General features: G+C 38.6%; 1 protein-coding gene across 1 annotated transcript in view; it reads right to left on the bottom strand.

Moving 5' to 3' along the window:
- HERC5 (HECT and RLD domain containing E3 ubiquitin protein ligase 5) overlaps positions 1-13,012 on the bottom strand; it is a 46,744-nt gene that overhangs the window by 14,841 nt on the left and 18,891 nt on the right. The window contains exons 12-15 of the mRNA XM_049630862.1: positions 10,054-10,243; positions 8,322-8,476; positions 1,360-1,476; positions 181-291 (exon numbers count right to left, since the gene is read on the bottom strand). Coding sequence (XP_049486819.1) covers positions 181-291; positions 1,360-1,476; positions 8,322-8,476; positions 10,054-10,243 — 573 coding nt within the window. The remainder of the gene's footprint in view (positions 1-180; positions 292-1,359; positions 1,477-8,321; positions 8,477-10,053; positions 10,244-13,012) is intronic.

Here is a 13,012-nt window from a genome sequence, read left to right as displayed (position 1 = left end):
CTCAAGGCCAAGCCAATCCAAATGATGACCGTCTTTCTTGCCATCTTTATTAGTCTAAGCTCCATGAATGTTACAACCATTGGTTTTACCAGTGGGTAGCTCCCTTATCAACCCCCAAAATACTGTATACTTATGAAGGCATTTATCATTTAATAAAGACAAAGACAAAGACATACATACCTGTATTTTTAAAAGTGAATCTGCATATAGTAGTTTGATTTTCGACAAAATATTAAAGATAAACGGAAAATGACTGAATATGACAGGATACGGAGTGTCTACTGAAGTGTCCTAAAAATAGAAATGACGAGAATTCTGACAAATCAAAGGACAGAGAAATCTTATACCTTAGCTCACATCCTTAAACCCCTGGTAGTTTGTGGTCTCAGTTCTTACAGCCAAAGCAATCCAAATTGCTGGTCAGCAGTACTTAAATACATAAAATTCTATGAAAATGTTTTGTATATATCAATGAAAGGTATATAAACCTAGTATTATCAGCACTCATTTAATTTAGCAATTAATTATAAACTCCAGACGTTTTCCCAAAGAATATGTTCTGCTACAATCTGCACTTCTGAAATGCAAATTAGTTCAGATGCATTTAGTAAACAGGGGAATGATATAATGTGGATAGCTGAGGAGCTCATACAGGATTTCTGCCAGTCTGTGCTAGCAGCACAATTACAGCCTTCAGAGAGGAGAAAACCTCAGGTCAGCTGTTGAACTGGCAGCAACAGCTCATTAGCTTTATTTTAAGAAAATAAAAAAGAAGTATTTCTACCTGGAGCAACCGACAAGGCTGCAGCCCTGTCCTGCTGGCTCCTGATGAGGCACGCTGCCCTGTACCTACAGGCAGAGCCCCACTCGCATCTATGTGAGCTCCACATCACCAGTCCTCTATTTAGGAGTGTGGATAGAATCCCACCCTTTTGTCTTGTGCAATTCATACTCTTCTGGCACTCTCCACAAGCTGCCTGCCTGTGGCTGCGCCACGTGATTTAAGGTAGCAACCACTTTTCCATTAAGGTTCTACAAAACTGCATTGGTTTTGAGGGGTCTGTCTTGCTTTTCCTATAAGTCCCGTTATTCCTACTGAGCAATTCTGCAGAATATAAGGATATTTGGAAACTCATGCACAATGTTATAGCACAAATACCTATATTAACTCAATGATGGTCAACTTTCCTCCTTTAAACGTGCCATACTTGTGGCACCTGGCTGGCTCAGTCAGTGGAGCCTGTGACTCGATCTGAGGGTTGTGAGTTCGAGTCCCACACTAGGTATAGATAACTTTTAAAAAAATTATATCTTTAAAAAAATAAAAATAAAAGTAAAAAAGAAACATGCCATACTTACCAAGTTGTTCACTCTCCAAGAAGACCTTCTATATGCATCCCCATAAAAATCAAGCCATTGTGTAAGTTCGTTTATTTTGAAAATATTTTCGGGCAGTTGACATTTAGCCTGGTTTACCTTAAATAAAATACGGCTCGTGAAAAAGTTTTATAAATGAAGAGAATTTTGCTTTAGGGCTATTAATTATATTAGCAGAATAAATAAATTACATAGTTTTTCAATGAGCAGAATAAAGTTCTATCCAATTCCTCCACTGACAAAGCCCCACATTTTCAGGAACATGAAGAATACCTATAATAGCAGAAATTGATGATACGATAACTCCTACTTACTTTTAATTCATAGAAAGGTTGTAAAGAATTTTAGGTCCAAAGAAAAATACACTGCAGTATGAATCCAAAGTAGTCTTGAGGCCCAATTTTAGGCCATATTCTTCACAGCTTAACAGCTACCATTTACAGATGTTCCCCTCTGGCAAGGCATATGTGGATCATTCCCCTCCTAAACACATAGGGGAATTTTGCAGCCTTCCATCCCTTAAGATGACCAGAGTTATTTATTTTGACATGTACATGGGAACCCGGAATAGTGCTAACCATCAGTCAGTGAAGTCACTCATAATGACACTAGATGCTTTCGACATGAGTGACCATCATGTCAAGTGACCTGGTTGGACACAGTCCTAGCCTAAATGACTAATTCTCAACAGGTCTTCTAAAAGCCCCTCTTAGCTGTGTAAGCTAAGACCATTCACCTGGAATATTCTTACTGATCCTGGCCCAGACCCCAAATGATCCAAGCCTCCCAGTACCAACACCGAAAGCATTGTGAAGCTGTTTGAACCGTGAATACGGTTCTCTGGATCCTGCTGATCTCAGCCTTCCACAGTCAACAGCCTTAACATCCCCAATTATTGTGGTATCTTGCAGTCTCCCTTTGGGGGGGGGGGGGGGGGGGGTGGGTAGTGACAATCTGATGTCACTGTCAGAGTCAAAAGGATAAAGCAAGATCCCTTGACGATTTCTTTTCTTGTTCAGTATTTATCAGCATTTTTAAAAAATTTTTTAATGTTTACTTTTGAAAAAGAGAGAGACAGAGCGTGAGCAGGGAAGGGGCAGAGAGAGACAGAGATACAGAATCCAAAGCAGGCTCCAGACTCTGAGCTGTCAGTACAGAGCCAGATGCAGGGCTCAAACCCATGAGCTGTGAGATCATGACCTGAGCCGAAGTCGGACACTTAATCGACTGAGCCACCCACATGCCCAGGATTCTCTTTTTTAAGTGAAAAAAGCTCATTAGAATACATTTTCCTTGAGCTCTTCAATAAATTTCTCAAGTTTTCAAAACCCAAATTATTTTCTTTTACTAATCTTTCTCTTTTGTATAAAACTTCTAAAGATAGCCAAGGATAGGCACTGCTTTTTAGCAGTGTGGCAGAATTCTTTTTGTTTAGCAGTATGACAGATTAGCTACCTTGATTCACTGAAAACAACCAGAAATACAGGAGAAAGTGTGAACAAATATTTTTAATTCAACACTAATACTGTAAGTAAATATGAAATAATCACATCAAAAACAAAGTGAAGGTGGCATTTGCCTTGAAAACATTTGCCAGAACTGGTGACCTGAACTTCGGTTTGCAATGGCTGGGGCTTTGGAGAGAGGAGACAAAACCCAGACTGTTCAAATTATAGAGCCAATAATAGAACACCACCTCATAAATCTGGGATCCAAAAGGGCTAAACCATCACAGTGAGGGTAAACTAGAAATGAACAGGCTCTTTCCTCCATTCCTACATCAACCCACCACCACACCTTGACTCAAGCCCATGAAGTGAACTGCAGCTAGTTAAAACGGTGCCAAGCTGTGGAAAAAATATCACCCACAGCATTTGCACTCACAAAAGGACTTTCCTGAAAATTCGCACACTGCATTCACACCATACCTAGAGATCTAAAGAGCTTCAAATCAAGAATTTAATTTAAAGTAGTACCAAACTGCCAAGTGGTTAAGTTGTTTTTAAGTTACTTGGGCAACTCTTTTCACTTCTTTGGGCCCAACTGTATTGATTTATTGAACGGGGATTGGATTAAACTAGGCATCACAGATGTAATGCCTACAGGATCTTGATGGTGTCTTAACAAATGAGGCCTGCTGACTGTAAGACAGTAAGGTATAGAGGAGACTACCAAATTGCAGAATTCATGTCTCACCTGAAAAATACAATAACAGTATCAGACCCCTTTTCCTAAATGCTTTAGTTTTCCAAGAGAAACCAAAAGTTTAAATTTAAAAGTTTAAATTTCGGTTTCCAAGAGAAACCAAAAGTTTAAATTTAAGTGGTGAAACTAAATGCATTAAAAAAACATGTCAAGGGGTGCCTGGCTGGTGCAGTCAGTGGAGTGTGCGACTCTTGATCTCAAGGTTGTGGGTTCAAGCCCTGCACTGGGTATAGAGATTACTTTAAAAAAAAAAAAAAAAGAAAAAAAGAAAAGAAAAAAAAGAAAGAAAGAAAGTAGTACCAAACCAAAGTGGTGTCTCCTGGCAGAAGCGAATTCTCCCTGGAGAAACAGCTCTCAAAGAATTCCAAAAGATAATGTTCCAAGGAACATGAACATGAACATGAACACACACACACGCACACACACACACACACACACACAGAGTCATAAAACACACAATAACGAAGGCGCTATAAGGAAGATTCAACAGAAGCGAGAGAGGACACAGCTGGCCTGTAAAGACTTCACATACCAAAGGTATAACTTCTATAGATTTAATTAAGGAAAAATGGAAGCCTGAAAATAAAGGCAAGATGAAGATACCATAAATAATGACCAAGAATAAAAAGTTTCAAAAAAACAATTTTTTAAGTGAAAAACTTCTGCGAGTGAAAAACACTAATTACTTGAAATAAAAACTCAAAGGGCAGTTTTATTAGCAGGCAAAATTACTGAAAAGAGAATTCATGGAAAGATATGGCTGAAGAAATCAAATCATCCAGAATGGGATGCAATCAGAGACAGAAAATAGGACAGAAAGGTTAAGAGACATGGAAGACAGAGTGAGATGGTCTAACATATAAACTGGAATTTCAGTAGGAAGGGAGGAAGTCAACATTTGTTTGGATTTAAAATGGTAACAATTTAAGAACATCCTTGATAGGTTATTTTCAAAAGCCCTAAACATTCTATTTAATAGTGATATTCAAATTTTTCCTTTAAAATCACAAACAAGGGGCACCTGGCTGGCTCAGTCAGTGGAGCATGTGACTCTTTATCTTGGGGTTCAAGCCTCACGCTGGACACAGAGATAACTTAAAATACTTAGGGGCACCCGGATGGCTCAGTCATTAAGCGTCCAACTTTGGCTCAGGTCATGATCTCACAGTTCGTGGTTTTGAGCCCCACACTGGGCTCTCTGCTGTAAGTACAGAGCCTGCTTTGGATGCTCTGTCCCCCTTTCTTTCTGCTCCTCCTCCCCCACTTATGTGGTCTCTCTCTCCAAAATAAATAAACATATACAAAAAAATTGCTTTAATAAAATACTTAAAAATAAATAAAATCACAAATAAGATAAGAACCTATTATGACCAACAGTTCTATTCAACAGGGACTGTACCAAGGTACACAAAGGCTTAGCCAATGCAACATGGCAAAGGAAAAAAATAAAATGTATGTGAATTAGAAAGAAAAAAAAGTGTTTTTCTCAAATACATGATTGCATGCACAGGAAATACAAAAGAACCTACAGGTAAATTACTAGATAAGAATGTGAAAATTAATCAAATTTGCTGGCTATAAAAAAATATTCAAAAACTAATGCATCCCTACAAACCAACAGATAATATAATTTTTAAAAGATACCATCTATAAAATCTAAAAAAACTAAATATAGTGAAACAGATTTAACTAAACATATCCAAGACTTTCATAGTAAAATAACACAATTTTTTTGAAAGACTTTAAAGACTATCTAATAAGTGGAAGAAACAGACACCATGAAAATTCATAATAGTAAAGAGATCAATTCTCCCCAAAGTGAAATATAGATTCAATGCAATTCCAATCAAATTCCCAGTAAGATTTTTGTTTGTTTGTGTGCATTGCCTATCAGCAGGGAAAGGAAAGGATTTCAGTAAGGGATGCTTGGTAATTATTTTCATATGGAAAATAATAAAATTTAAATTTAACATAAATTTCCAATTGGATCAAACACCAAATTGTGAAAGGCAAAGCCAAAATTAATACTCCCTTTAGACCTGGATATGAGTGGCTTTCTGCTCTGGATCCATGACTTATAGGTCCTTGCCCTGGCCTTCCTCCAGCCAATCCCTTTCTCAAAAAAGTAAAACTAAGATAAGAAGTCTGCAGAGCAAGGGGCCCTGACTACATGCACAGGCCTCTTCCCCTGCATGGTTTCTCGAGAGTAGACTGTATTACAGGTGAGCACAGTCCTAGGTTCTGGTGCTCCAAAGGTGGCTAAGGTGCAGCTGTCATGGAGGCAGGGACGGAATGCAGACGTATGGGTTGTGGACATATGGCCACACGTGGGTACATGATACCTCCAGTGTGGGACAAAATCAAGGGAGGAAAAGAAGAGGACATATGGAGGCATCTGCCTTGAACCTCGACCTTTCAGTGAAAAACTCCATAAGGAGTCCAAGATTTCTAAATTTAAATCCTCCCCAGTCATTAGGAAAGTTTATTTATCAAGGTGGGTGGGTAGAGAATATTTTATTTCAGAGTATATTTATTCCAGTTTTTTGGCTAGGTTTCTAACCTTTTAAATATTAGACATAGTTATATGGGACTCTGTTTAACCTCTCCCTCAGGCTCCAACTGTCACTTCTGTTACAAGACTATCTAGAGCAGCTTTCAGGCCAAAATCTTATTGGAACACAGCCTCACCCATTCTTTTTAAATTTTTTTAAATAATTTTTTTGACGTTTATTTATTTTTGAGAGAGAGAAAGAGACAAAGAGTAAGCAGGGGAGGGGCAGAGAGAGACAGAGACACAGAATTTGAAGCAGGCTCAAGACTCTGAACTGTCAGCACAGAGCCTGACACGGGGCTCAAACTCACAAACTGAGATCATGACCTGATCCGAAATTGGATGCTCAAACTACTGAGCCACCCAGAGGTCCCCCACGCATTCATTTTTGTATTGCCTATGGCTGCTTTCATGATGTTACCACAGAGTGTAATAGTTGTAGCTATAACAGATATGCCTAACAAAGTCTAAAATACTTACTACTCTCTGGTCCTTTCCAAAAAGACCTCCTGATTTATGGTAATAATTTAAAAACTTGGAAGAAAAAAAAGCTTAGAATAAGACACAAAGAGTAAAAATAAAAACTATAAAAGACTAAATTATCAAATTTATCTGTATTAAAATTAAGAATGTGGTTGGGGTGCCTGGGTGGCTCAGTTGGTTAAGTGTCTGACTCTTGATTTCGGCTCAGGTCATGATCTCACTTTTCATGAGAGTGAGCCCCACATCGGGCTCCGTGCTGACAGTGCGTAGCCTGCTTGGGACTCTCTCCCTCTCTTTCTCCCCACCGCCCCTCCACATGCACATGCTCTCTCTCTCAAAATAAACAAACATTTAAAAAAAGATTAAGAATGGGGGTTGATAAAAAAAAGAAAACACCACAAAGTGAAAAGCCAAGCTACAAACTGGGATATGACATTTGCAACACATACAATTGACAAAGGACTGATTTACAACATAAAAAGAACCCCTATAATCAATAAAAAAAAAAGTCAAATACATTTAAACTGAATGAAAGTCACACAGACCTTTGACACAAGAAACAAGTATTGCAATTATAAACATGACAACATGCTCCAATGCATTAGAACCAGGGAAATAGAGTTAAAATCATAATTTGATATCATTTAATACTGAAAATACTTTCTAAATTTTAAAACCAGACTTGGAGCAACAGGTACTCTCATCGTGACTTGGAAAGGATTTAAATTAGTCCAACCATTTTGGAAGACAGTTTGTCACTATCAATAAAGAACACATACATATCCTACAACCTATCAATGCCAAAACTAGGTATGGAGTGTACAAACCAAACTTTGACCCATGAATGCCAAGGTATGTGTATGAAAATATATACAGCAGCATCTTTTCTCATTGAAGAAGCACCCCTCCCCCCAAAACTGTGACCATTACATATCTCCCTTAATTCTGGAATGGATAATTATGCTAAGATTCACGCTATGGACCACAATGTAGGAGTGAAAATGAAATGCATCCATAAATACTAATTGGGATAAATCTACAAAGCAAAATGTTATGCAGTAAGTGTACATTTCACTCAGATACATTTCAAAAATAGCAAAATTAAACGACATAGTCTCTCAAGACATATACGGTACTAAAACCATAAAGGGAATGATTAACCCAAAATCCAGGATTTTGGAGGTACAAATCTCCAGGTGTGGAGGTGTAAGATACACAGACATTTCTAAAGTACTGAAAATGTTTTCTTTTTTTTTTTTTTTTAACGTTTATTTATTTTTGAGACAGAGAGAGACACAGCATGAACGGGGGAGGGTCAGAGAGAGAGGGAGACACAGAATCTGAAACAGGCTCCAGGCTCTGAGCCATCAGCACAGAGCCTGACGCGGGGCTTGAACTCACGAACCGCGAGATCATGACCTGAGCCGAAGTCGGAGGCTTAACCGACTGAGCCACCCAGGCGCCCCAAATGTTTTCTTTTTTAACATGGGCAGCAGTTACACTAACATCTGTTTTATTACTTCAAATTGCACATAGGTAAGTGTATACACTCCTGTATATGCAGGACTTAACTCACAGAAAACAAAATTTTAAACAGTAATATAAACGCCATGTTTCAGGAGTCTGCTTAAGATTCAGGCCAGCTGAAACCAACGGAATTTTTACTGCAAAATAAAAATCTGTCAATGTCTAAAAGAACCCTTACCCTGTACAGCTTTCTCAGCATTTCTAGGAGAGCCTTAACATGACAGTTGTCCTCAGAGCTTTCAGTCCAGTAATGCAGTTGAGCAGTGATGGCTCCTTTAAACATCTGGACCAGCCTGCTGAAACCAGGTTCCTGCAGAGATGCCCAGTACTCCTCTGAGGGACACAAAGGTAAGTACTTTTTAGCATGTAATTTCTCATGGATTCTTACAGGTAAAAAAGTGGTCAGTAGTTTCCCAAACTGATGGAACACTGTTGTACGTATCAGTTACAAAAACTCATTTGTAATACTTTTCAGTAACTACAAGTGCAATGAAATTTTAAGAATTTAACAACCTAGAAAAAAAAATCCCTCGAATGTAACAAAATCATGATCTAATTAATTCGTGGGGAAAAAACCCAACAAGATTAGTCATTTTTTTTTTTTTTGCCCAGATATAATAGCATGCTGTCTTAAAACCAGATTTAAGAATTATTCACAATTACACAACTCTTTTCTCACAACCAGTATGAGTTTTTACATCTTTTTTTTTTTTTAATGTTTATTTTTCAGAGAGATCACACATGGAGGAGGGGCAGAGAGAGAGGGAGACAGATAATCCAAAGCAGGCTCTATGCTGCTAGTGCAAAGCCCAATGTGAGGCTCGATTCCCCAACCATGACATTGTGCCCCGTGTCAGGGCATGCTTGGGATTCTCTCTCCCTCTCTCTCTCTGCCCCTCCCCACTTGCTCTCTGTCTCAAAAACATTTTTAAAAAATTAAAAAAAACCAACAACAACCAAAAAAACATCTCTAGGAGCGCCTGGCTGGCTCAATTGGTACAGTATGTGACTCAATCACAGGGGCAGGAGTTCAAGCCCGTTGTTGGCCCAAGAAGCTTATTTTAAGGAAACACACATACCTCTCAGCATTGTAAAAAAAATCCAAGAAACTTAAAACTAGCTTGTTATCACTTACTTACCTATGTTTAATAAAACATAAGAATGGACTTCCTTGGGCTGAATGCACTGTTTGTTTCAAAAACCTCATTAAATCTAACCAAGACCCTAGATCTAACAGCCAGTGTACTGGAGATACAGAAAAAGGTAGAAATAATCAGACAAATCTAGATGTGGGGTGTTCAATAGGACAAGTGACTTAAGACTCAAAACAAAGGCTGTAAAATGCTTTTGGGACAGGTGCAGAAATTTGAATATGACCTAGATATTAAGGAATTATGGCTAATTTTATTAGGTGTGATAATGATGGGGTAAGGTAGGATCTCATGTTCTCAGGAGATGCATGCTGAAATATTATAGGTAAAATGTCATGATGTCTCCAACTTACTTTCAAGTACCTCAGCAAAAATAAAATGTATTCTTCACATAAAGAGAGAAACATACATGGCAATAAATTAACTGTCGTTGACTCCGAGGTAGAGGATATATGAGTATTCACTGCACTATTCTTTCAACTTGTATGTATGAAATTTTTCATAATGAAAAGTTGGGGACAAAGGACCTCATGCCCAAACCACACATGTACCATTACCAAAACTCTTAAAAGGTACTAAAACAATCTATTTTGAATGACTATAATAATTACTACAGCATCTTTACAATATGCTAACAGTATGAACTAAAAACCATAAACATATTTACAAGTATCTAAGTTTGGCTATAACTTTAGCAGGCATGTGTTTCCATGGAAAGGATGGTGAAAGTATTTTCAAACGTGAAATCTTCAGTCTTACCCAGAACCCCTAAAGACTGGTTACTCATGGCACAAACAGCCTCTGCAAACGGAACCACCAGGCTCTCCCAGTTGTTATAATCATGCATCATGGGACACTCAGGAAGAAGGAAGAAAATTTCTAAAGCTTCTTGGTGTGGAGAATGAAACGGAAGATTTTTGAGCAGATTATCCTTGAGACATGTAGTTATCTGCGGTCAAAAAGTATTAGGAAAAAGACACTCAAAACATAGCAGGATGCAACTTGTAATAAAAGAAAATCTAGAACCTGGAGTTTCATTCCAACTGGAATGATCATTCAGTCCTAAAATCCACATTTACATCCCATCTCACCTAGCCTCCCAGATACCCAAGGTAGGTGATGAGCATTATCCCCACTCTATTGCTATGAAACATGAAGGAGGTCAAGAAGAAATCACGTGTGTAAGAATTACACTAGATCAACAAGGAATACTAGATAAACAAGGAATTCAGAACAGGCAGCCCTCCCAATAATAAATACTACATTCTGCCCCCTCATTTTTTTTAAGAAAAAGAATGTTTAAGAACACCAAAGAAAAACAAAAATAGAAACCCTAAACAAAAAGCAATAATCCCAACAACAAAAACCAACATGGTTTCCAACTATCTTCTCATATTGACTACCTGTCTCATCACGAACTCCCTCCACTACAAACTCTAGTTTCTAGCCCTTCTGACATCCTTACCACTTCCCCAATTCAGTTCAGCAAAAATTCAAATGCAATTCTGAATGTTTATGTGATGTGTATCAGGTAACAGAAATAATTTGTTTCAAAACCCACTCAAAAGCTATGCTAGTATTTACGGAGTACTTATTTGTCAGATGTTATGCTGAGTGACTTACATATGTTAATTATGTCACTTAATCCTTATTTTTTTCTAGAACATACATGATATTATTGACCCTATTTTACAGGCAAGAAATCTGTTATTTGCTCAAGGTCACAGAGCTAAGTGGGAATCTCTTCTGGATCTTTCTGACTCCAAAGCCCAAACTCTTAATCATTCAATTATGATATTAGCTAAATGGTATCTCTAAATATATAAATTCTTGTAATTATCTATTTTTATATCAAAACATCGCTTCTCGGCCTTTTGGCTAAGATCAAGTGTATTTTTATATCAAAACACTATGCCAGGGGTGCCTGGGTGGCTCATCAGTTGAGCATCCAACCTCAGCTCAGATCAGGATCTCATCATGGTTTGTGAGTTCGAGCCCTGCTTTGGGCTCTTTGCTGACCACAGTGTTCAGAGCCTGGAGTCTGCTTCAGATTCTGTGTCTCTCTCTCTGCCCCACCCTGCTCATGCTCTGTCTCTCTCTCTCAAAAATAAACATTACCAAAAAACCCCAAAAATCAAAAAACAAAACAAACAAAAAACCCATTAAGCCAGACTCATACTACATGGTTCAGTACTTAGAGGGCACATACCTATTTTATAAACAATCTTGGTAACACACACCCCTCTTACCTCTTTGTTCATTATCTGTCATATCCTCAAGCCTCACAACCTTCTCCCAACCCTGCAGAACTACTGTGATATTCTCGGGTCAGTTGTATTGTTTCACACACTGGGCCTCAGTGTACACTTCCCTGACTGCCAGGAATGCTATTCCTGAGGTAGGCACCTGGTAAATTTGTACTTATTCTGGGGACCTTGTTTGAGTAGTCTAAGTAGAGGTGAACATCCATGGCCCTAGTGATGACTGAATTCATTCATCTAAAAATATTTATTATACATCTACTAGGTTCTAAGTGAGACATCAGGGAAGACAGTGGAGTGGAAAACACACCCAGCCTTCCCACTAACATCTGCATGTTCGTGTCGTGGGTCCCACTAACCATTTTAAAGACAGGCAGTATGGATCTTTCATTTTCATCAGGAGTCCTCACCACAGTGCCCTACACATAGCAACTATTCAAGTATTTCCTGAATTAATAAATGAATTGCAAAAATCTGTGTATCCATGTCACAGAAATCTCAAAATAGAAAGAAACATTATAGGTCTTATGATCCAACTATCTGGTCTGAAATAATGGAAGACTGCTCTATGATTATGTTGACAGCATATCATACAATATTGTTCTGGCACAATCAAAGGTATAATTAGCTTTAGTGAGGAACTGGCCCAAACTCATCTCTCCACAGATGCAGAAATGGTGCTCTTTCCACTAAATGCTGCAGAGTCCTGATAAAGGTGCATTATTAGGGATCCATTTTCCTCAGACCCCCAATAGGGCTGTGGTTCTGCCAAAGTTAACAGAATTAAACTTTCATCTTCCCTTGAGAGAAAGAAGCGTGTGTAAAGAGACCCTGTGGCTCAGATACAGAATGTTGGTCATGGCAGAGTAAGAGAGCATGCAAGGCAGCAGAGAGGAAGGAGGGAGAGATGTCAGGGAGACTGAAAGGGAAAAAGAATCGAAGGTACAAAAACAGAGGCCAAGAGCAAATAAGAGGGAGAGGGGAAGACAGGGAGGGGGAAAGGAAGAGAGAGAGAAATAGAAGGGAATGGGAGAGAGGGAAAAGGAAAGAGGAGAGGAGGGATAGGAAAGACAGGAAGGAAGAAAGGGAGAGGAGGAAAGAGAGGAGCGGGGAGATGGAGGGGGGAAGACAGAGGGGCCTAGGGAGAGAGAAGTGAAAGAGAGGGCGAAAGAAGGAACCAGAGTGAGACCCAAAAAGAAACAGACTGAGCGAACATAGACAGTACTACCCCTAGATCAACCAGTATAAGGGAAGAGAGAAATAAATTAATAAAGGCTGCTTAAGAAAAGCTAAATTAATAAAGGAAACATGTTTGGAGCATCTGCAAGTGGAAAACCTAAAGACTTAACAATACTGAAACAAAGAAGTGACAATCCCTAAAAGGGTAACAACATTCTAGAACCTATAGAAAAACACAGAGAAAAAGAATCCACGCAGTCCCTGGTAAGGGGGATGTT

This window comes from Panthera uncia, chromosome B1 (genome assembly GCF_023721935.1).
Source record: "Panthera uncia isolate 11264 chromosome B1, Puncia_PCG_1.0, whole genome shotgun sequence".
Classification (NCBI taxonomy): Eukaryota; Metazoa; Chordata; class Mammalia; order Carnivora; family Felidae; genus Panthera; species Panthera uncia.
The sequence above is the reverse complement of the archived record's forward strand: the minus strand, read 5'-3'. Positions and strand labels throughout refer to the sequence as shown.